The sequence below is a fragment of the Trichechus manatus genome, unplaced genomic scaffold (assembly GCF_000243295.1).
Source record: "Trichechus manatus latirostris isolate Lorelei unplaced genomic scaffold, TriManLat1.0 scaffold00041, whole genome shotgun sequence".
Taxonomy (NCBI): domain Eukaryota; kingdom Metazoa; phylum Chordata; class Mammalia; order Sirenia; family Trichechidae; genus Trichechus; species Trichechus manatus.
The window spans coordinates 9,402,784-9,426,818 of record NW_004443977.1 but is presented as its reverse complement, the minus strand read 5'-3'; the positions used below and the strand labels follow the sequence as shown (position 1 = coordinate 9,426,818).

General features: G+C 48.4%; 1 protein-coding gene and 1 pseudogene across 2 annotated transcripts in view; one reads left to right on the top strand and one right to left on the bottom strand.

The window, feature by feature from the left end:
• The window catches only part of PNKD (PNKD metallo-beta-lactamase domain containing), a 98,966-nt gene that overhangs the window by 7,519 nt on the left and 67,412 nt on the right, over nucleotides 1–24,035 (bottom strand). The window contains exon 1 of one of the 2 annotated variants that reach the window (XM_004376309.1): nucleotides 13,468–13,628. The exons of the other annotated variant lie outside the window; for it this stretch is intronic. Within the exon in view, the coding sequence (XP_004376366.1) occupies nucleotides 13,468–13,628 (161 nt within the window). Of the gene's footprint in view, nucleotides 1–13,467; nucleotides 13,629–24,035 lie in introns of those variants that run through there. 2 annotated transcript variants of the gene reach the window in all.
• Nucleotides 2,142–5,416, top strand: LOC105756268 (40S ribosomal protein S11-like; annotated as a pseudogene).

The following is a 24,035-nucleotide window of genomic DNA, read 5'->3' as shown; positions in this document are numbered from 1 at the left end:
GTTATACGTGAAAAGGGGAAGGGATTCTGGCTGAGTCTAAGACAGAAAAGTCGAGGTTGGGGGACATGAAGGATGGACCCCAAATCTCTACAGGGATTTACTGTAAGAGGCTATGGGGGTGGGGGCAGGGGCAGCTGCTCCTTAGGCCTCTTAGGGAAGAGCTAGCTGATTTATCTGCAAACAATTTGGTCAAAACCAAGCAGGTTTCCATGAGAATTTGGTAGAAATGATTTAGTTCTGAGGCTGAGATGGGGCAGAACCCCTAAAGGTGGGATGCCCCGGGAATCTGGTGCACAGGTGGAGGGACACCAGCACCAGGATATCCCTGCCTCCATGGCCTCCCCTGGGCGGTTGTCTTCCTGGAATGCCTTCCTTTGCCTTCTCTAGATTCTGCCCCTCCTCCAAGAAGCCTTCCTTGACCATCTCAGTTTCTCTCCTCTCACCCTGCTCTGAACACACAAGTAAGACTGAGAGTTTCTAAAACACAGGAGCTCAATCTACCACCTGGATCAAACCAAAACCCATTGCTGTCGAGTCGATTCTGACTCACAGCTATCCCATAGGACAGAGCAGAACTGCCCCATGGGGTTTCCAAGGAGCAGCTGGTGGATTTGAACTGCTGACCTTTTTTTTGGTTAGCAGTTGTAGCTCTTAACCACCTGGATACCTTGGCCAAATCACCCAAACGTGTTAGGAAAGAGGATATTTGCATAGTCTCAAAATATCTGCCCCCACAAGATACTCACTAATTACAAAGGGAGTGGAGAGGCCTGCCAGGCTCTACCTTAACCAAGTGACGGAAGTTAACCTCTCCAGTAATGACATGTAGACATCACTTGCTTCTTGATCTGATGCACTGAGGAGGGTATAATATCACTTCTATGGTGTTTGTGCCAAAAATGCATAACCATAATTTATTCATGAGAAAACAGCAGATACATCTGCTATGGATTGAATTGTGTCCCCCAGAAATGTGTCAACTTGGCTAGGCCACGATTCCCAGTATTGTGTGGGTGTCCTCCATTTTGTGATCTGATGTAATTATCCTATGTGTTGTAAATCCTAACTTCTATGATGTTAATGAGGCAGGATTAGAGGCAGTTATGTCAATGGAGGCAGGACTCAGTCTAAAGGATTAGCTTGTATCTTGAGTCAATCTCTTTTGAGATATAAAAGAGAGAAGCGAGCAGACAGGGGAGGGACCTCATTACCACAAAGCAAGAACAGCCAGGAGTGGAGTGTGCCCTTTGGACCTGGGGTCCCTGTGCTGAGAAGCTCTTAGACCACGGGAAGATTGATGACAAGGACCTTCCCTTAGAGCTGACAGAGAGACAAAGCCTTTCCCTAGTGCTGGTGCCCTAAATTTGGACTTCTAGCTTCCTAAACTTTGAGAGAATAAATTTCTGTTTGTTAAAGCCATCCACTTGTTGTATTTCTGTTATAGTAGCACTAGACAACTAAGACTACATCCAAAATGAAGGATACTTTACAAGATACCTAGCCAGCACTCTCCAAAACTGTCAGATCTTAAAAGACAAAGAAAGCCTGGGGAACTGTCCCAGACAGGAAGAAACTAAGGAGACTAAATGCAATGTGGGATCCTGGATTGGATTCTGGACCAGGCAATAGTGGGACAACTGGAGAACTTTGAATGAAGTCCGGAGAATAGTGAATAGTATTGTATTGATGTTCATTTCTTGGTTTTTATAACTATGGTAGAGTTATGAAAGATGTTAATATTCGGGGGAGCTGGGTGAAGGGTATATGGGAATTCTTTGTTTTATTTTTGTAAGCCTGAAGTTATCCCAAAATGAAAAGTTAAAAAATTAAAATAAATAAATAAAATCACCCTTTTCTCTGTGCCCTGACACCCACCTCACACACATGCCCAGAGTCCTGTACTTGAATTCCTTTCTCCCTATATCAGCTTATGGATGGTGCTGGGGTTCTGGCAACAGAAAGATCTGGGCTCCAGTTGTGGCTTGGACTCTCCTAGGTCTGTGAACTTGGGCAAGTCATTGGTTCACACATCAGGTTCCCCATCTATAAAATGGCAATACCATGACTTACCCCTGCAGGACAGTGTGAAGGTGAAACGACATAAAACAAGATAAAGCTCTTCTTCCCAAGTGGCCAGGAAGATGGAAGACATTCAGACCAAGCATGCCTACCCACAGCAGCTGACCGTCTTCCAAAACAAGAAGAGGGATCAGCTTGGAGAAACTGCCAAGGAGAAGCTCCCGTGTTACTACAAGAACATCGGTCTGGGCTTCAAGATGCCAAGGAGGCCACTGAGGGCACCTACATTGACAAGATATGCCCCTTCACTGGTAATATCTCCATCCCAGCGTGCAGTCTGTGTGGCGTGGTGATCAAGATAAAGATGCACTTGATGACTTGATGACAGAAGGACCACTGTCATCCACCGTGACTACCTCCACTATATCTGCAAGTACAATTGCTTTGAGAACATATCCGTGCACTTGTCTCCCTGCTTCAGGGACATCCAGATTGCCGACATCATCACGGCGAGCGAGTGCCGGCCCCTGAGCAAAACCATGCACTTCAATGTGTTCAAGGTCGTGAAGGCCACTGGTACCAAGAAGCAGTTCCACAAGTTCTTAGCCTCGACGCCTGCCCACCCACCAAATGAAATAAAGTTATTTTCCCGTTTAAAACACACACACACAAGATAAAAATGTAAAGCACTCAGTTGAGGTCCTGGCAGGTGAAAGGTGTTCAGCATCTGTTGTTTCTTTCCCAAATTCAGCCTGCACCCCTCACAGCTGCCAGATTGAGGTTGTGCACATCTGGAGAGAACTGATAAATGTTCAGTGCCCTCCACTGTTGGATGCTCAGTACATGTGCTTTGGTTTTGTCTCCCAACAAAGAGGGGGGACAAAGATCCATGAGAACAGGGACTGTGTCCTGAGAATAAATAAGGTTTCTCTTTTTCATTTGCTTTATTTAGCAAATGTTCACTGCTCATGCTGGTCACGGAGGAGGGAGCAGAGAACAAGAGATACAGGTCCTCGCCTTCGGGGTGCTTATCTTGCAGTGAGAGGAGGGGCCAAAAGACAGTAAACCAGAAAACAAATCAACTATCAACCCACTGAACTAGAGCTGGAGCTGGAAGAGCTGGGAGGGAAGAAGGCCTTATTGTAGACAGGGTGGTCAGGGAAGTCTTCTCTCGGAGGGCAACATTTGAGTGGACACTGTAAGATAAGAAGGAGCCAGCGTGAAGACTGTTCTGGGTAGTCAGTACCGAGGCCCCAGGTGGGCAGGAGTGTGGCATGTTCTAGGAACTTCCAGGGAGGCTCTGAGTCTCTAGGCAGGGTTGGGAGGCAGAGAAAGGGTCAGCTAGGTGGACAGGGGCAGGTCTGGAGGGCCTTGTAGGCCTTGGTGAGAGGTGTGGAAAATTACTGGCAGGTTTCAAAGCGGGGAAGCACATGATCTGACTTCCATTTTTGAAAGCTCACTTGGCTGTTGTGTGGAGGATACAGTGAAAGGTGCGAGAGTGAAGATGGCAGGAGGCTACTGAGTCATCCAGGTGGGAGATAAGGGGCCTGGACTCGAGGGGGTGTTGGATTTGGAGAAAGATGGGGATGGACGTGGAACCTGAGATCCAATTTGGAGGCAGGGGTGCCCGGCTTGGGGACAGAGGGAAGGACAGGTGGGGACCTTGCTGTGCCTGGAAACAGGGGGAGGGGCCTGAGGACCCAGTGATGCTGGGACACTCTCCCCACAGCCATCCCCTCCCTGACTATGCCTTCCACATGACTCTAGTTGCTGAGCTCCTTCTTCATCTGCCTGCCAGCTGCATCACAGTAAGCAGGGTCCAAAACTACCCTTACCAGCTCTTGTTCTGCTCCATCGCTTTCTGGGAAAGGTCCTGACATTCTCCCAGTTACACAGCATGAACCCCCATTAAACTCTCTCCCTGGTAAAGTGACCAACGCAGGGTCCCCCAGCCCAACCACACAGGCTCTTCCTGGGAACAGGCCCTCGCAGCTCTTACCTAGGCTCTTACAGAAGCCTCCTCCCCCCAGCTCTCTGCCTCCAATCCAAACTGTAAACTACTGGCTAAAATGTAAGTTCCTAACGCACCACATTTGACTGAGTCTCGCTCCTACTGAAGAGCCTTCTGTGGCTCCCACTGCTTATGGGAGAGTGTCCAACTCCCCCAGTCAGGCCTTCCGTGAACTAGAACCAAAGCAAGACTCTGCCTCTTCCTTTCCTAATGAAAACCCTGTGCTCCCAAGAATGAAAAAGTGGAAACCCCCTAAATGTCCATCAACAGCAAAATGAATAAATAAACTGTGACATCTTCAGACGGTGGAAAACTGTGCAACCAGGAAAACAAATGATTTAGAGCAACAGGTCACAACATGCACTAAACTCAAACACCTAAGTGAAGCTAAAAGATGTAATGCAGAGGGAATATATAATCCAACAATACTTACTAAAGATGCAAAAGCATTCAAAACCATCGTGGATATTGTTTAGGGACACAGATACGTGGTAAAAGAATAAATGCTGCTGAGAGAATGATCAACATCCAGTTCAGCAGTACTATCTCAGGAGGTAGGGGAGGGCGTGGACTTGAGGAGGTGGCCCATGGGCTTCCACAGTACCTGCCATACTTTATTTCTTAAGCTGGGTAGTGGTGGTGGTTGTCATATTATCTATCCTTTTTTGAACGCCTAAAATAACTCATTAAAATTTGAAAACTACAGACTAATGGACCACATGAACCATGGCTTCCACTAGCCCGAGACCAGAAGAACTAGATGGTACCCAGCTACCACTACAGACTGCTCTGACTGGGACCACAATAGTAGGTCATGGACAGAGTAGGAGAGAAACGTAGAACAAAATTCAAACTCATTCAATAAGATCAGATGTACTGGTCTGATAGAGACTGGCGGAACGCCCGAGACTACGGCCCTTAGACATCCTTCAAACTGGGAACTAAAATCACTCCTGGAGATCACATTATAGCCATACAATAGATAGGCCTATGAAATGAACAAGAACACCAGTGAGGAATGTACACCTCAGAACAATCAACTCTACGAGACCTAAAAGGCAGCATTTTCCCAAAAGCACAGTTCAGAAGGACAGTGGGGGTAGGAAAGCTGGGCAAAGGGACACAGGGAACCCAGAGAGACAGGTGGGAGAGTGCTGGCACATTCAGGGGTTTGCAACCAATGTTACGAAACAAGCTGTGTATAAATTGTTGCATGGGAAACTAATTTGCTCTGTAAACTTTCACCTACTGCCCTCACTCCCTGCCTCTGCTCCTGTGTTCTCTTTGCCTGGAATATCCTCCTTTCTGCCCTCCAGGTCTCCTGTACTTACTGGAATCCTACCCATCCTTCGGGGCTCAGCTCCGACCATCTCCTCTGAGATATAGCCCCTGGTGACCCCAGCAGAAAGCCTTCCCTCTGCTCTGTCTAGAACACTCAGTCTCCCCCTTCCTGCCTCCCACAAGAAGCTGAGCTCCTCAGTGGCAGGGGCCCAGGCCCCGACTCAAGGGCAGCTAAAAACAGCAACAACCCAGGTGCCAGGATCAGCACCTCACCCAGGGCAGGCAGACAGTGCTGGCCACGTCCCACCTGCTCCTCACCTGGCTCCTCTGCATCTCCCCTGGGATCCTCCCAGCAGTAGTACAGCACTCGTCAATAACGCTGGCTTAGTGACTAGGAAAGGCCGGGCTGTGGGCAGAGGGCCAGGACGCAGATGTTAAAGAGACAGGAAAGTGAACTGTCAACTGTGTGGTCCGTGCCATGCCAAGGCGGGGAGGTCCAGCGAAGCCCTGTGGGGCGTCTTGCCCAATTTTCAGCTTCCTCTGCTTCTTCTCTCCCCTCTCCTCTTTTGGCTGTACCCACAGATCTGGCCAAGCAGGGTGCTCTGCTAAGCAGGTCACCTAGGCCCAGGGGCATGGGTGGGGCTGTGTCACTGGACACACTGCCCCAATTTCCCCTGCCCTGAGGTCTGGACACAGGAGTCCTTGCATAGTACAAATGGTTAAGCGCTGGGCTACTAACCGAAAGGCTGGTGGTTCAAACCCACCCAGACGTTCCTGAGAAGAAAGGCCTGCAACTTGCTTCTGAAAGGTCACAGCCATGAAAACCCTAAGAAGCAGTTCTACTCTACATACATAGGGTCACCATGAGTTGGAATTGACTCAACGGCAACTGGAAGTCTGGACCAGGGCCCTCTGATCCAGGAAGGAGAGAAAAAGGAGGGAAGAGGGAGGAGGTGGAAGGAGCACAAGACCGGGCTCTGCAGAGCTGTTTTACAGTCCATCCTCCGCCCCAGACAGGTTACAGCACCTTCGGCAGGTCACTCCACCTCTCTAGAACCCATTTTCCTCATCTTTCATAACAATTATCATTACAACGGCTTTTCTTGCTCATTCCTGTGAGCAGGCCCTAAACTCAGTGCCTCCCATCAGTAAAATCAAGTCATCCTCAGAATACCCCCAAGGCAGGTACTATTATCATTATCTCCATTTTACAGACAGGGAGGCCCAGAGAGGCAAGAGGTGATGTGCTCAGGATCATAGCTTACATAGTGGTGGAGCAGAGATTCATCCGCAGGCAGCCTGACCCTGGAGTTCACACTCTCAACTACTGAAATTCTCCCCAAACCCCAAATGAGGGAGCAGGATGAGATGAATGGACCTAAACTATTTTGGGGCAGATCAACTCCTTTGAGGGCCTTTTCCGAGAAAAATGATATGCTGACTTACAATGACCCAGACATGCAGCCTAGAATTCAGCCCCCAGGGCTTTGTGGAGCACTGGCGTTAGCCTCTTTGGGTCATGAACTTCTTGGAGAATCTCATAAATGCTATGGATCCTCCTCCTGGACCACATTACACATGTAACATTTTGCAGACAACTACAGAGGTTAAGAGACTGTGGACCTCAGGATGAGACACTTGAATTAGATAATCTTGAAGATCCCTTCCAAATCTAGCTCTGTGATTCCTAATCCTGGATTAGGAATAGATTGATGGTTCCATGGGTAGCATCATGAGCCAGATGGTGAAGAGAATCTAGGGAAGAACAGACCCCAGAAGGGAAAACAGGAAGGTGGAAGAGTAATTGAGAAGAACCTGTGTCTTTCTATCTCCTAGCCCCCCTCTACCCCCAGACCAGCTGGGACATCACACCCCATACAACAGGCCTCGGGTTTCCTGGCAGTTACCAGATGTACAACTTCCTTTCTTCTATTGCTGGAGGCAAGAAGCAGGAAGTCTGGTCTAGGGTGTGGGGGCATTCTTACTCACTGCCCAAGCCTCAGCTGCCCTCTCTGTAAAACTAAGCATTCCCTTTCTCTAAAAGAGCAGCTGAGACTCAGAAAGGTCATGTGACTTACAAGATGACATTGTCGCCCCAGGCCAGACATGGGATTCAAATTCTCTGCTGCAAGGTTCCCAGGCGTGGTCACAAAGCTGGGATCTAGGGCAGTGCTTCTCAAAGGTGGACCTCAGACCACCTGCACTGGAACTGTCTGGGGGTGTTGATTAAACAAGAAGATTCTGACCTTCTCCTCTCCATCCCTACCCCCTTCCTGGACTCTGACTCAGCAGTTCTGGGGCCCTGAACTACTCACTAACACTTCACCAAAAAGAAAACAGAGCTTCCTGGCTGGTCTTCTGGGACCCAAGTGGGCGACAGAAAAACCACTTTTCTTTGGGGCAGGCAAGGGTAGGTGTGGGGGGTGGCAGCCAACCGGGGAGATCCCTTGCAGCCGGCCTGAGAGCCCTCCTTGTGGGGTGCCGGCAGCCCACACAGTACCAGCCACACCAGTGTGGGGTCAGGGAGCCCTATTCACTCCTCGCCTCACTGAACCGCAGCGCGGCTTCTCTGGTATCTAAGTCTGAACCTCTAGCCCCAAGGGAGGCTGTGTGGGACAAACAGCTGGGGGCAGTCAGACACAGCTCTCTGCCCACACACCCCCTCTCTGTGGCACACAGTGGAGAACACACAACAGAGCTCTTCTTCCTCCCCTCCTTCCTGGGCAGTTTGCCCATCCTCGGCAGCCCCAGAAGGCTGAGGGCTTTCAAGTGTCCATCTGAGCTAGGCCTTTGGGCCCAGCTTCAGGCCAGCCGGGACAGGATAAAGGGGGCTCTGCATCAAACAGAATTAGCTGGAAAGCCCTTATTGCTAAGGTCACTCTCCCTCTGAAGCTCCCTAAATGGCTCTGGACTCCACTGAAACCCAACAGGCAAGCCCAGGCTGGTGAGGCCTCTGGTCAGGGAGTGTTTTGGTTCTCCTTTCCCGGCTGTGCAGGCTTTGCATCTGACCAATGACAGGGCACTCTTTATGAAACCAAACCCAGAAATGCCTGTCTGAGGACTGGAGGGCCACCAGGACACAGAGTTCTACTGGAGCTGGGGACTGCTCCACGGTCCCTTAGGAACAAAGAGAATGGCTCCATGTTTCGTGCTTTCTCAAAACTGAGGAAACTAAAGAAGATAATGAGACAGAAGAACAGGCCCTGGTGGGTGATAGTTTCCTGAAGCTGCCAGAATATTGGGGGTGGGGGTGGGGAACGACACATCCCTATACCCAGAAGAAGGGCAGGGTTTTCATGTGGTCAGAGCAGGCCTGCCCCTGGGAATCACAGGGCCTGTGCAGCTTCCTCCAGGGGAGGCCTGTTTTTTAGCAGAGAGAGGGAGGAAAAATGGCTGCTGAGGGCCCTTGAGTAGCACCAGAGGCCAGGAAAGAGTGGCCAACCTCTCTGCTATGCCTCAGTCCTGGCCAGGAAGCCTGGACTAGTTCTGTCTTCTTCCCTGTAACCCTAGGCCACCAACCCGAGCAAGGCCTCTGGGTATTTTTTGTTTGTTTGTTTTGGTTTGTTTCTTCTCGCTCTCCCTCCTCTCCCTCCCCCCAACTCCAGGCCCTCTTAATTCAATCCTGCTCCCTGGGTTAGGCCTGTGGGAGTCCAGCCAGGGAGTCAGACCTGAGAACACCTAACTCAAGAGCAAGCAAGAATATGCAGAAGCCGGTGCTGGGGCTCACTCTGGAAGCAGAGGTCAATCCATTTTGACCAGGGAGCCTGTATAGGATTCATGGAGGAGACGGCATCTGAGCCAAGCTTTTCATTCATTCATTCAAAAAACATTGAGTAAGGGCCAACTATGTACCAGGCACTATTCCAGAAGCAGGGATACAGTAGTGAACAAAGTTTCTTCCCTCACGTTGCTCATATTCTAGTTGGGGGAGACAAAACAATAAACTAATAGACAAGTAAACATATAATACTACAAAGAACAATAGAGTAGGGTAGAGACGATAGGGAGTACAGGGGTAAAGTGTTATTACTTTTATATAGGGTGGCCAGGGCAGGCCTCTCTAACAAGGTGAAATTTGAGCAGAGACTTGAAGGAAGTAAGGCAGCAGTAAGGAAGAGGGTTCTCAAGCAAGAGAACAGCAAGTCAAAGGCCTGGAAGTGGAATCATCTTGGAGGAACAGCCAAGAAGGCTGTGTCACAGAGGCAGAATGAGCAAAGTGAAGCGCTATAAAACATGAGGTGGGGGATGGGCAGGGGGAGGTCGCATAGGACCTTTAAGCCATTCTTTGAATGGACTTTGACTCTGTGAGAGAGATAGGAAACTGCCGGAAATGTTCGAGCAGAAAAGTGACATGTTCTGACTTAATCTTAACAGTTTCACTCTGGTTGCTGTGTAGAGAGTACTTCTGGGGTACAGAGGCAGAAGGAAGCAGTCAACTGGGAGGCTGTTACAGCTGACCAGGTGAGACATGATGGTGGCTTGGCCCAGGGTGGTAGCCGTGGAGGTGGGGAGAAGTGTTCAGATTTAAATATATTTTGAAGGTGAGCTTTGAGGATGCAAGACAATTTGACAGGTAGAGATGTAGAGAGGAAGGTTTGACAAGCCCCCAGACAGAGGTACAGAAAGAGATCAGGGCCTGGGAAGATGGAATTAGGCAGGTCTGGGTGAGGGGTGTGAACTCCATTCTCTAGGCAATGTGGCTTGGGGAACAGGGGAAAGTACTCAGAGCTGTGGTTTGGAAAACTAACCAGGGAGCAGAGGGGAAGCTGGATCAGTGGGGAGAGCAAGGAGGCTGCGAGGCTGGGGTAGAGGCCTGGGCTGGATCTCTCCAAGATCCCAGAGGCCTGCAGGAAAGAAGTGGACCCTGTTCCCCTCCCTGTTTCTGCCAGGCTGTGTGGTGGGTGGCCCAGCTCACTGCTACTGCCTACCCTCCACTTGGGCTATGAGTAGGTGGGCCACTCACTCAAGGACCATTAGGTCCGAATTCTTGCCACCTCTTGAAATCAAGCCAGTAGGCCTCGTTGGCCCGTTTCATCTTGCAGAAGTGGAAAAAGCAAGGCCTGTTCCAGGGGCAGTTGGTTTTACTTGGGTCAGAAGGGTCAAGAAAGATCCTGTAAGCCTAGGGGTGGAGAAGGGGCTTGCTCAGGGAGGGAGGGCTTCGTCACCTCCAAAGCCTAGGGTTGCCCACCTCCAAAGGCTGGCTGCTGTCCACTTCCTCAGCTTTGCCAGACATTCTGAGCCCTGCACCAGCCCAGCCTTGTTCCCCCTCACCTCCACTCTGAAGACGGAGGCTTTCCTCAGGACCTCATCTGTAAAACCCCCTCAACTACTACTGAGAAAGCCAAGAAACAAAAGGGAAACTGAGGCATGAAGCAGGGTGCACACAGAGGAGAGTTCCAGACTCCTTAGGCACACTCTATCACTCTAGGGCAACTTGCCACACCCTGGTCCCTGCCACAGAGTGTTTGGGGCCCTGTTTAGACCTGTTCACATGCTCCCCTTTCCCCTACTCCTTAAGAATAGCAGCCAGACCCTGCTCACATCTGCGATCTCACAGTCCCGACCCAGGGCAGTTAGGTGTTCACTGAACGAATGAAGGGATGTGGGATTCCCTGATGGGTAGGTGGGGAGGATGGGCTTTGGAAGTACCTAAAGAAGCTCCAGAAGGAGCCTGGCTGGAGCCTCCCCCTCCCCACATCCCTATGCTACAGAATGAGCAATTGCTAACATTTCCTGAGCGCTCACTATGAGCCAGGCCTTGTGCACTTACATGAACAATTTCAGTTGATCCTCAGTGGAGCCCTGTGAAGTAGACACTATCACTATCCCCGTTTTACAGGTGCAGACAACCGAGGCACAGAGAGGTTGAGTGACTTGTCCCAGGTCCATGGCTACTTAGCAATAACATGGATTCAAAAGCAGGTTTGTCTGACCCTGCACCCTATGTGCTTACACTGTCTCCCAGACCCTGCAGAGCCCCCAAATGCATGCATCCTCAAGTTAGCTCTGATCTACTCTCCATTCATTCTGGTCAGCCAACCCCATCCCAAGGCAATTGTGGTTATACAGTATTTGAGGAAAGCTTGTTATTAAACAGTCAAATACCAGTGATTATTATTATTAATGAACAACATCTTCTCTCCCAGCCGTTGCTTAGTATTCCCATCATCTGCTTTCTGGCCTCCAATAGAAACTTTGATTTGTAGTCATCCCAGCTGTACCTTCAGGACGGAGCATGCCCATGCATCTGCCCCCCCCCCCATCATGTCCTGTCCCCATCCCGTCCCCCTCCCTCTCCATCCTTCCTGAAGGCCCTGTGGGCACCCCCACAGCATCAACACCTGCCTATTTCCCCATCCCATTTCCTGATAACCCCCACTCTCCCTCCTGCCAGCAAGCAGCCCCTCCCCAAAGGGACTGGACTGATTGTTTCCCAGATCATACAGGGGCAGGTCTGGAATTCTGATTCCAGGCACGCCCTTTTGCTCTAAAGATTTGGGAAGCTGATTCCAAGGCAATCTTGAAATCCAGACATAGGAAAGCCCAGAGGAATACTGAATTCTGAAAAAGTTCTTTGAGAATTCCATGTTTTGGGATAGAAAACTCCCAAATTCTAGGAATACACAAAACCCCTCAGGATTCTGAGGTATAACCTTGGGGATTCTGATCTCGGGACTTCTGATTCTAGCTCCTTACCGACACTTCTATTTTCTGTTTCCTCAGGCTATTTGTATGACTTCAACTTACCAATTTTGAAAGCTAGAAGTATATCTAAAAAAATTCCTCTCCAAATAAAGATGTAAAATTCCCAGAAATTTTGTGGGAAGAAATGCTGTTTAATATCTCAAATATGAAAATATTTAAATATTTGTGAATCTCATTATTTATGCCATTTGTAGAGCAATAGTAAATTGATTGCAGCATTGTCTAGAACATGACCAGTGTTTGGGATATTAGAGATATGGATGCCCCAAAAGACACACACATCCACCCCCACGTTTTTCCAGGTTTCCCCCCCGCTAGGCCTTTATATTTCCATTTCTTAGACCTGAGTGTCAGTGGAATCCTAGACCTGAAGCTCTAGGAGTGTCTGGGATGGTCTGGGGAGGAGGGGATGAATTGCACAATATCTTCTCTGAAACTCAGGAGATTCCCAGGCTTAGGTCCTCCCCCAAAACTGGCCCATGGCCAGGGCCCCCACAGTTCCCATCCCCAACATCATTGTCCCTAAACTTCAGCCCCATGACCCCACCTCTCCCAGTGGGGGACAACTGGCGGTGGGAAAGGGAAGGGAACCTGGGAGGCCAGTCTTCTTGTGGCTCCTTCCCTGCCTCTCAGCTTCTCTGCAGCAGAACACAGCTGGTTACCACGTTATCTAGACCCAGAAAGAAAGGGGAAGAGAGAGAGGAGGAAGAGAGGAGGGAGGGGGGAAGGGAGTCTGGTACAGATGGAGGTGCGGGAGGCAAGTCAGAGGAGGTCAGTGAACCTCGACAAGTCAGGCTGACTACTTGGGTCAGATTTCACAGCCTGGGACTTCGGATTCTGGTCAGGGTGGGGCAACAGAAGGAAAGGAACAGACTAACCTACAGGGTTGGGACTCCTGCTTGGGAGAGAAGAGCCCACCTTGAGTGGTGGGGAGTTGGGTGGTGGGAAGAGGAACAGGGAGACATGGAAGGAGTTGGAGGTTTCAAAGAGGCAGACCTTCTGTCCTGCACCTGCCAACTAGGGGGAGGGCGGCAGATCTCTGGGGACCTTTGCCCCGGGCAGGAATGGTCATGTCGGCACGGGGCTCCTGCAATTACCCCCTTTTCCATCTTCCTATCTAGCCCCTCATCGGCTCTTTTCTCCAGCTCGTCTCACGCACACTTCCCTGGCTACCTTGGCCCATCCCTCCCCCCATTCCTCCTCTGCTCCTCCATCCTATCCTATTTCTCCAGCCCCCCAACTCCTTCGCTTCCTCAACCTCTGTCCCCCTCTCCAGTCTCCCCAGTTCAGTGGCTTCTCCATGACGCCTCTCCGCTCCCTCTTCTTTCGCCTCGGATCCCCCACTCCATGCCCTTTCCTAAGCCCTCCCGCAGCCCCTGCCCCTTGGTCCCTTTGCTCAGCGCGCCCGCCTTTTCGAACTCGGCATCCCACCGGAGCCCGGCTGCACAAACCCGATTCGGAAGAGCAGCCGCTCACTGCGCGCCATGAGCAGGCCGCGGAGGATTCGCCGAGCGCGGCAGCCGCGGGGGCTCACGAGCAGGACAAGGACGAAGATCAGCAGCCCAAAGCCGGCGACCCACAGCCACAGCGCAGGCCAGCCGGGTAAGGCCATGTGTAGGGGCAGGAGCCAGCAGCGGGCCAGGGGGCAGGGCTGGCCGTTGCTAGGCAACGGTCAGGCACTGGCCCCACGCGGGGAACCTGCAAGGTTGGGGCCCCGCCCCCTGCGCCGACGGGCCGGGGGGATGTTGGGGACGTTCTGGCCCCGCCCCTTCCATTGCCTGGCGTTCGGTCCCGCCCCCTCACCACCCTCGGCCGGGCGCGCGTCCGGAATGCCACCAGGCAGGAGGCGTCCTGGCCCCGCCCCCGGCTGGAGGGCCAGGAGGCGGGGCCGGAGCTGGTTTTGGATTTGCTCTAATCCCGGTGCAAAATCGCCTGAGTCCTGGGAGGGAGCAGACAATTGCAGTCCTTCCCCCCCCACACCCCGAACACTCTCCAGGAAGCTCTGGGAGAGACCTGGAGTGGTCCTTCTGGCGGGAATCCTTTCACGTACGAGCTTTTTCAGCTGAAAGGAACCAGAGAGCTCGTCTGGAAGGGCTTCCTTTCATTCAGTCATTCACTACATTACTTTTCTAGTGCCAGGCACTGTGCTAGGCTCTGAGGATGCGAGAGCCAAAGACACACACGGCCCCTGCATTCCTGTAGCCTACATTCTAGAATTTAGTGGGAAGACGAACCAGAAACAGGCAAACATTATACACATACATACACATGCACGTGTGTGTGCGTGTGTGTGTGTGTGTGTGTGTGTGTGTGTAATTTCAAATCGTGGCGCTATAAAGGAGGCAAGCAGAAGGAGCAATGATATGGTAGAGGGGACCAATTTAGTCGGGGGAGGGCCTTCCTGAGCAGGTGACATTTAAGGCATGCCCTGAAGGACAAGAAGAGGCCACCAACGCTAGCGGGGTGGTGACTTGACCAAGATTACAAAGCAAATGGGTGGTAGAGACAAGACTAGGACTGAAGTATGCAGACTCCCAAGCCCAGTTCAATTTCCACATCACCCCCCGCCTTCCTTCCTGATGGATTCCAGAAGTTGTCATGGTCAGTGGGATGGAAGTAGCTGTAAGGGCAGGTCTGGTGAAATCTACAATGTAGGCACACAGGAGCTAGGGCTGGGCTAGTTTTGGCTCCAGCCCTAGTCCCGGCCCAGTACCGGAAGGGACGGAAATGCTGCAAACAGTCAAGTTCACTCTCTCTCCTGCTGGGAGACGGTTGGGGAGGGAAGCAGGTGAAGCAAGACTTTTGTTTTTCCCCTCCTTCCTGTGCCCTGGCCTGAGACAGACTAGATAACCTGGCCCCTAAAACACACATTTTCTCTCTCTCTCTCTCTGATGTACTCTGATTAGGTATTTGGATTAAAGGCTGAGTCCCCAGTGCTGAGTCCCCAGTGTTAAAGAGCTTGGCTACTAACCAAAAAAGGTCAGCAGTTTGAATCCACCAGCTGCTCCTTAGAAACCCTATGGGGGCGGTTCTACTCTGTCCTATAGGGTCACTATGAGTCAGAATTGACTTGATGGTAATGGGTTTGGTTTGATTTTTTGCTATCATAGTCTAGAGTCTTCAAGGCTTTCATGTCTTCCTTAAGGGTAGGGACTATGATTCAATGTATTCATCTTAGAATCTCCAGTTTCTGGCTTGATGCCAGTCACACATTAAATACAAATGTTCTTTGAAATGTCAAACTGCTAACCACAGCCCACAAGCCGCTCTGCCTGATAGGGCTGAGCCTATCTCTTCAACCTCCTCAGATGCCATTCTTCCCCTTGTCGTCACAGACCAGCCACATTGTTCCTCAAATGGGCCAAACTCATGCCTACCTTAGGGCCTTTGCTCTTGTTCCCTCCACCTGGAACACTCTTCCCAATTTCTTTGACCAAGTGGCAGCTTCTCATCCTTTGGTTGTCAGCTCAAACGCTACCCCTCCATGCTGGAAACAACCTGAATTTTGAGCTGAGGGTTGATTACATGGACTTATACCAGTGGCTCTCAATGGGCTATTTTGCCTCCCTGCCCAGGGGACATTTGGCAATGTTTCCAGACATTTCTAATTGTCACAGCTGTGGGAGGGGTACTACTGGCATCCAGTGAATAGATGCCAGGGAAGCTTCTAAACGTCCTACAATGCACAGGATAGTCCCCCCACAACAATGAATTATCAGTCCAAAACGTCAGTAGTGTGAGACAGAGAAACTCTGGCACATACAAATGTAAAAACTCACCAAATTGTACCCTAAAGATGTGTGCACTTTACCATACGTAAGTTATACATCAAATTAAAAAAAGAAAAAAAGTCACCCTTCTGAGAGGCCTTCACTGACCAACCCATCATTCTCTATTATATTACTTACATTGCTTCTGCTTACTTCCGTCACAGCACTTTTCTCAGTCTGACACTATTTTGTGTTTCTCAGCTGTTACCCGCACAGGAACATAAGCCCCATGAGGTCAGGAAAGGGACCTGACTGTCTTTGTACCACTGTCCGCCCAGGGCCTAGCACAGTGCCTGGCACAGAGCAGGTACTCAGTTAAGTATTTCTGATGAATGAATGAATGAATAATAGACACAAAGAATGAATGAATGAATGACTATTGCCCCTGAGCACTTTGACCATCGGGAGACTGGAACCCTCTCATGTCATGCTGATCAGCAAGTTTGGCCCTGCAGGAGACTTGTGCAGAAGCCAAACCCTACTCAGGAAGGCTGGTTGTGAGGAGAGTCAGAACAAGCCTGGCTGCTGCACGTGGCTAGTGGTTTCAGGGAAGGCTGCCTGTTCCTTCAGGCCCCTCAGAAGAGTTGTGTCTGAGGAATTCATACACTCCACATCTTTGGCCTTGACCTCCTCCCCTGAGCAGCTTTGCAGAGAGCACTGCCAAGGCTAAGGTTTGCCTCTTTGGAGATACCCATGAATGACCTGGATCAGGTGACTGGCCATCCTGCAGGTTTGCCTGTGATGTGGTGGTTTTAGAGTTTAACTCACAAAGAGCAAGCTCCCTTCCAGGTTCTGAGGGCCTTCTCATGTCTGCCCCTTGTTCCACCTGCCAGCCCAGGCTGCCTGTCCTTGGTGTCTGCATCCTGCCTTTCCAACTGGCCTGGGAGTATCCCTAGGGTGGAGAGCCTGCCTTCATCTTTGCATCATGGATCAAGCTTGATGCTTGGTATTTGGTTGCTGTTTAGGAAATCACTGGTATTGATGATGATGATGATGATGATGATGATGATGATGATGATGATGGTGACGCAATCATGAAGGAGCTGAGATGATTGGAGCTGTTTGAATGTTAAAGAAAAGAGACATCTGGTTGGACCGGGGGGAGAAGTTAGTTCAATTTGGGAAAATTAACCAAATGCAGATGTGGTGGGTGGGATCATCTGTCCACCACTCAGCTCAGCTGCCCCCACCCCGAGCTCACCTTCCCACTGTGGACTTCCCCCTGAGCCTTTGCCCTGTACACCCTGGAACCCTGATTTTGTTGCAAACTCCTCCCTGCATCCTCTGCCTTCTCATAGAACCCCCGCCCTGCCTTATTCTGACTAAATATGACCCCTGTCTTCTATTCCCTTCCATCCCTACCACTGTTCTATCTTCTGGAGGAGAAACCTTCAACCACCTACACTGTTGCATCTCCAGGTTGGAAAGGGATGCACTAGTTCCATGCCGGGTCAAGACCATTACCCTTCCTCCCTCATGTAAAAACTTCTTTCCACCTCTCTGCATCAGTCCCATCTTCTGACCCAGCCCATACTCTCTGAGGAGTTAGACATCTGTTTTTTAGACTTCTTGCCTGATTCCTGCCAATCAGGTAATTCCAACAAGCATGGCTCATTTGATATCTTAGCTCAGCGTTCTCAGACTTTAGGGGGCCTAAGAACAACTTAGGGAGCTTGTTAAAATGCAGACCCTTGGACACCCACCTCCAGAGATTCAGACTCAGTAGGCCTGGGTGGGGCCCAGGAGTCTGCATTTTACACAGGTGATTCTAAACTCTGCCTTGGCTTCCGATCCTGACCTCAGTTCCAAAGCTTTCGCCTCAAGTCAGCAGCCAATGCATATGGTCACACCCTGGATTCACCTGGAACTTCTCTACTTCTGAAAACCTAAACTCCAGCATCCTTCTCTTTGACTCCTTTATCCCCACTACATATGGTCCTCCATCTCCAGCCCCTCAAACCATTTGTTTTCTTCGAGCACTTCAGCCCCTCCTGCCCATATTTCTTCCCTCCCAGCCAGGATTTGGGCACAATCCCTTGAACTACTTACCATCTGGCAGCTTCCTCTCCCCTTTGTCCCTCCAATACCCTTAGCCTTCCAACCTCCACACCTGCCTGTTGTTAGGTGCTATCAGGTTGGTTCCAACTGATAGCGACCCTATGTACAACAGAACGAAACACTGCCAGGTCCTCTGCCATCATCATAATCGTTGTTGTGCTTGAGCTCATTGTACCAACCCACATTCCACCCTTTCTGCTCCAACCTCATAGACAGGGCTAGAGAAAACCGCCATCTCATATGAATCAGGGCCATTACAATTCAGGCCTCACTAGGGCCCCCAACATCAAAGCTTGGCAGTGCTTTTATTTTCCTGTGGTCTCCTCTCATTATCCACAGTTGTTATTCCAAACCTCAAACCTCAACTTCAATTCCTTTTATCTCAGCAAATATCCTTCTTAAAGAAAACAGTTTCTGTGGCCATTTGCCCCTCTACAAGGTTTACTACTAACATATGAATATTTAGAGGAAGTGCTATTAGCCCTTTTTGTTCATATAGTCAAGTGCTTTCTCTTCTGGTCACCACTTTACCATACCCTATAAGCAAACTCAAGTATCTCTCTGTCTTAAAAACAAAAATAAAAAAAAAAACTCCCTTGACCTTGGGTCCCCTTCTAGATTCTGTTCTGTCTTTATCTCAGTATAACCTAGTTTCCTGAAAGGCTGTCTTAGGGTGCTGTAGATTGCATTTCAGTTCTCAGTTCTTCATCTCTCCCTGTAAATGCACCCTTCACCATGTGACTATGTACCTTTTCAGTGAGGTGAAATATATTTCCCCATCCCATTGATGTTGGGCTTGGCCTTGTGATTTGCTTTGGCCACCAGAATGTTAGCAGACACGATACAAGCAGAGGCCTTAAATGTGCTATTGCAGTTGAACTTGTTTCTGTGTTCATGACGTTCACCATCACTTTTATCCATCAGATAGTTGCTGGTCTAAGGAGGATGAAAAACACATGAGACAGACCTGGACCCCACTCACAACCTGGAAGTCAGCCCAGCCCAGATGACTGAAACTCAGCCTGCCCTCAAGTGCATGAGCGAGAAGTGAATTCTTATTGTTGTATGCCTCTGAGTTTTGGGTTGGTTTGTTATGCAGCATTATTGCAAATTTAGCTGGCAGAAACTGGGAAACAGGAGGATTAGTCATTAATGATGCTGAAAAGACATGGTGCTTGGATAACTGATTAGCTATTTGGAAGAGAGCAATTTAGACCTGTGCTTCACACCCAAATAAATTGCAGGTGAACTAACGTGTTAAGGATATAAAGCTACACTATATGAAATTAAAAGAAAATTAAATATATGTTCACTCTCTGGGTAGCAGAGGACTTTCTAAGATTAAAAGCAATAAAAGTGTTTTTCTAATTTTCTGTAATAGGCATATATTACTTTTGAACTCAGGCAAAAAGCAACTAAAGATCTAACAAGAGACAGAATTACTCTATCTGGCTACTTTAAAATTTTTAAGTCTTCTATATGTTATAAGGAGCTCTGGTGGCACGGTAGTTAAGAGTTAGGCTGCTAATCAAAAAGGTTGGCAGTTCAGATCCACCAGCCACTCCTTAGAAATCCTATGGGGTGGTTCTACTCTGTCCTATAGGGTTGCTATGAGTTGGAATGGACTCGATGGCAACCAGTTTGTTTTTATTTGGTTTTCATATGTCATAAAACAACATGAACAAAAGAAAAAGCCAAAGAAAACTGTGGAGAATATTTGCCTCAAATTTGTCAAGAGTTAATACACTTAATATACAAAGACCTTAAATAAATAAGAAAACACAAAGACTCTAGTTAATAAATGTATAAATGACTAATAAATATGAAAAAATGTTAAATCTGAAAAGAATCAAGAAAATGCAATTTAAACAATGAGATGATTGTTACCTATCAAAATAGCAAGGATTAAAAACAATAAGAAAATTCTGAAGATTTCTAAGAATATGGGGGGATGGGCATTCACATATTACTTGCTAATATGCATCAAAACTCGTACCCAAACCTGTTGCCATTGAGTCGATTCCGACTCATAGTGACCCTATAGGACAGCGCTGCCCCATAGGGTTTCCAAGGAGTGGCTGGTGGATTCTAACCGCCGACCTTTTGGTTAGCAGCCTGAGCTCTTAACCACTGCACCACCAGGTCTCCTCAAAGACATAAAAGGGCCCCTGAATTAACCAATGCTGGAATTACCCTGGCCCTGGGCTTCTGCTATGTGAGATAATTGTCCTTATTGTTTAAACCACTGTTAGCTGGGTTTTCTGATACTTGCAGCCAAAAGTACCCCAATTAGTAGTGTTGCTAAATTTTACATTTTAATGTAAAGTAGGGTAAAAACAGGTTACAAAATTGTATAAATTTCATATAAGTGATATGATTACAACTCTGTAAATAAAAATGCATAGAAAAAATTCAAAAACGTTACCCGTGATGATCTTTCATGGGCTAATGGAATATTTTTTTTAATACTTTTCAAATCTTCTCTGACTTTTTATAATAAAAATGTTGAATATACCATGGACTGTCAAAAGAATGAACAAATCTGTCTTGGAAAAAGCACAGCCAGAATATTCCTTAGAGGCAAGGATGGTGAGACTTCATCTCACATACTTTGGACATGTTATCAGGAGGAACCAGTCCCTGGAGAAGAACATCTGCTTGGTAAAGTAGAGGGTCAGCGCAAAAGAGAAAGACCCTCAACGAGATGGACTGACACAGTGGCTGCAACAATGGGCTCAAGCATAACAAAGATCATGCTGATGGTGCAGGACCTGGCAGTGTTTCATTCTGTTGTACATATGGTCTCTATGAGTCAGAACCAACTCAATGGCACGTGTCATGGATTGAATTATGTCCCCCCAGAAATATGTGTATCAATTTGGCTGGGCCATGATTCCCAATATTGTGTGGTTGTCCTCCATTTTGTGATTGTAATTTTATGTTAAAGAGGATTAGAGTGGGACTGTATAACACCCTTACGAAGGTCACATCCCTGATCCAATGTAAAGGGAGCTTCCCTAGGCTGTGAACTTGACCACCTTTTATCTTACAAGAGATAAAAAGAAAGGGAAGAAAGCAGAGAACGGAGGACCTCACACCACTAAGAAAGCAGTGCTGGGAGCAGAGCATGTCCTTTGGACCCGAGGCTCCGGCACTGAGATGCTCCCAGACCAAGGGAAGACTGATGACAAGGACTTCCTCCACAGCCGACGGAGAAAGCCTTCCTCTGGAGCCGACACCCTGAATTTGGACTTGTAACGTACTAGACTGTGAGGGAATAAATTTCTCTTTATTGAAGCTATCCATTTGTGGTATTTCTGTTACAGCAGCACTAGAGGACTAAGACAGCACCTAACAACAACAACTATTTTAATCAATATATAAATTATTATTTTATTAGAACAAAGAAAGTAATCCTCCTTGTTGTCTCCTCTCTTCACTTGCATCCATTCTCAGGCTACTCCATTGGGCTTCTGCCCCCACCACTTCATCCTAATTTGGCTCTGGCCCCTTGAATGTCAAACCCATTTGACACTGTTCAGTCCTTGTTACTTAACCTCTGGGCAGCAGTTGTCACAATGGACCATGCCTTTTTTTTCCTTCGCCTCCTCTGTCACTGTCTTTTCTGGATCTCTCTCACTCATATGTGCAAGCTCCCCAGAGTTCAGTCTTTGACCCTCTTCTCTTCCTGCCCTCCATTCACGGCTCCCCCGATGTCAGCTATCATCTACATATTCATTACTCTACAATAGAGATTTCCACCCTAACCTTCTCTTGAGCTAAATGCCCATCCTCTTTTGTGGTCATCTCCACTTCGATGTCTCAGAGGCTCCTCAACTTAATTTGACCAAAGCTGACCTATCATCCTCATCCCAACCCAACCGACTTCTTCAGTGTCCCCAGTCTTGGCAGATGGCACCACACTCTTGTTGCCTCATAAACAGGGTTGGTAATACACAGTTTGGGGGAAGGCGGGGCCAAGATGGCAGAGTCATCAGATGCTTCCAGTGGTCCCTCTTACAACAAAGACCCAAAAAAACAAGTGAATTAATTATATATGACAATCTAGGAACCCTGAACATCAAAGGCAAAGTTGAAGAATCAGACTAGTGGCAGGGGTAGGGAGAGACTGTTTGGAAGCAGTGAGGAGTTGCTAGACCTGAGCTGGAAGGAGCCAGCGTCCTGCAGGCTGGATCAGCTAGCATGCGCAGTGAAACAACCAGTGGCATTTGGGACGTGTTTTCCACGTCAGGAGACTGAGTGGCAGAGAGTTTGCTCAGGCTTCCAAAGCCAGTGAAAAGCGGCACTCAATCAGCAAAAGGTAAGTACATGCATTTAACCTACTGCACAGATCAAAAAACAACCCCTTTGGGAAGACTCTCTCTCAGATTTACCCACTCCCACCCTGCTCTGCACTGGTGCCAGGCCGGCATCAGTGATCGCCCCGTCCACTGGGCCGGAAGTAGGACCCCTAACATGCCCTGAGCCATTCTCCTGGCCTTGGAGAGGGAACAAATTAACAAACAGGAAAAAATAATCTGCCAGCTCCTCTAAGCCCGGAACTCAGGGCAGGCAAAGCTCCTTTGCCTAGGCACAGGCATAAGGGGTCCACCGACTTTGAATGGCTTTCACCCCTGTATAGACCTGTGTGGGCCCATTTCAACAGCGTAGCACAGAACAACAGGGTATATACCTGAAGCCTAACTTCATTGTATCAGCTATATAGTGGAGTGGCAGGTTTGTGACATTTGATACTGCTCTGCCCATTAAACAGGGTCCTCACCTACCCACATCAGGGGCCTGAGGACTGATGGCTCCACCCACGCTACTTAGCCACCTGCAACAGAGGTCCAAGAATAAGTGGTGCTTCCCAGTCCTTACAGCCAACAGCACTGGGTGCCCATAGTCCAGCTGTAAAACCCACCCACCTACATGCTCTAGGGAACAGGGATATGCTTTCCTCCAAGGCACTCAGAGGCAAACGTCAGCCCCCTGCCTTTCGCAGTGCATGACACCTTACTGCAGCCAGATACCTGTGCCCACTCTAACCACCCCTGCCCATCTAGGACTGTAGGTGAGAGCCTGCACCACACACTTGGTGACTGACTATCTTGACACCTGAGCTGAATCCATACAAGAAAAGTAAATGGACTCCTGAGCTCACATACCTAGTAACAGATCTAATCACCTGGTGACAGAATATTAGAGCTTCAAAGGTGTCAATAATCAAACTAGCTCACATAAGCAGCCTATTTGGGCATATTAAAACAAGAAGCTAGGACACAGTAAGCAAACTTAATAAATAAATATAATAACTTATCGATGGCTTGGAGACAACAGTCAATATCAAATCACATAAAGAGGCAGACTATGATGGCTTCAGCAATCGCCCAAAACAAAGAATCAAGAAATTTTCCACCCTAGAAGACATGGCCCCTGGACTCTCTGTTAGCCTAAAACTAAAGCCATTCCTGAAGCCAACTCTTCAGACAAAGATTAGACTGGAATATAAAACATAAAATGATACTCGTGAAGAGTGTGCTTCTTAGCTCAAGTAGATATATGAGACTAAATGGGCAGCTCCCATCTGGAAGTGAGATGAGAAGGCAGAAAGGGACAGGAGCTGGTTGAATGGACACAGGAAACCTGGGTTGGAAATGAGGAGTGTGCTTTCACAGTATGGGGAGTGCAACTAGGGTCACATAGCAGTGTGTGTATAAAGCTTTATATGAGAAAATAACTTGAACTGTAAACTTTCATTTAAAGCACAATTAAAAAAAAAAAAAGAAAGAAAGAAACTTTCCAGAGGAAGAGAACTTCTTGGAATTACTGGAGGAAGAAGACAAAAGATTAATATACAGAACTCTTCAAGAATCAGGAAGGAGATAAGGCAAAATGCAGAACAAGCCAAGGAACACACAGACAAAGGAACAGAGGAACTTAAGAAGATTATAGAAGAGCACAATGACAAATTTAACAGACTGCAAGAATCCACAGAGAGACAGCAAACAGAAATCCAGAAGATTAACAAATAAAATTTCAGAATTAGATAACTTGAGGAGCAGAATTGAGGCAATGGAAGTCAGAATTAGTGAGACTGAAGATAAAGCACTTGACACCAACTTATTTGAGGAAAAATCAGATAAAAGAATTTAAAAAATGAAGAAATCCTAAGAATTATGTGGGACTCT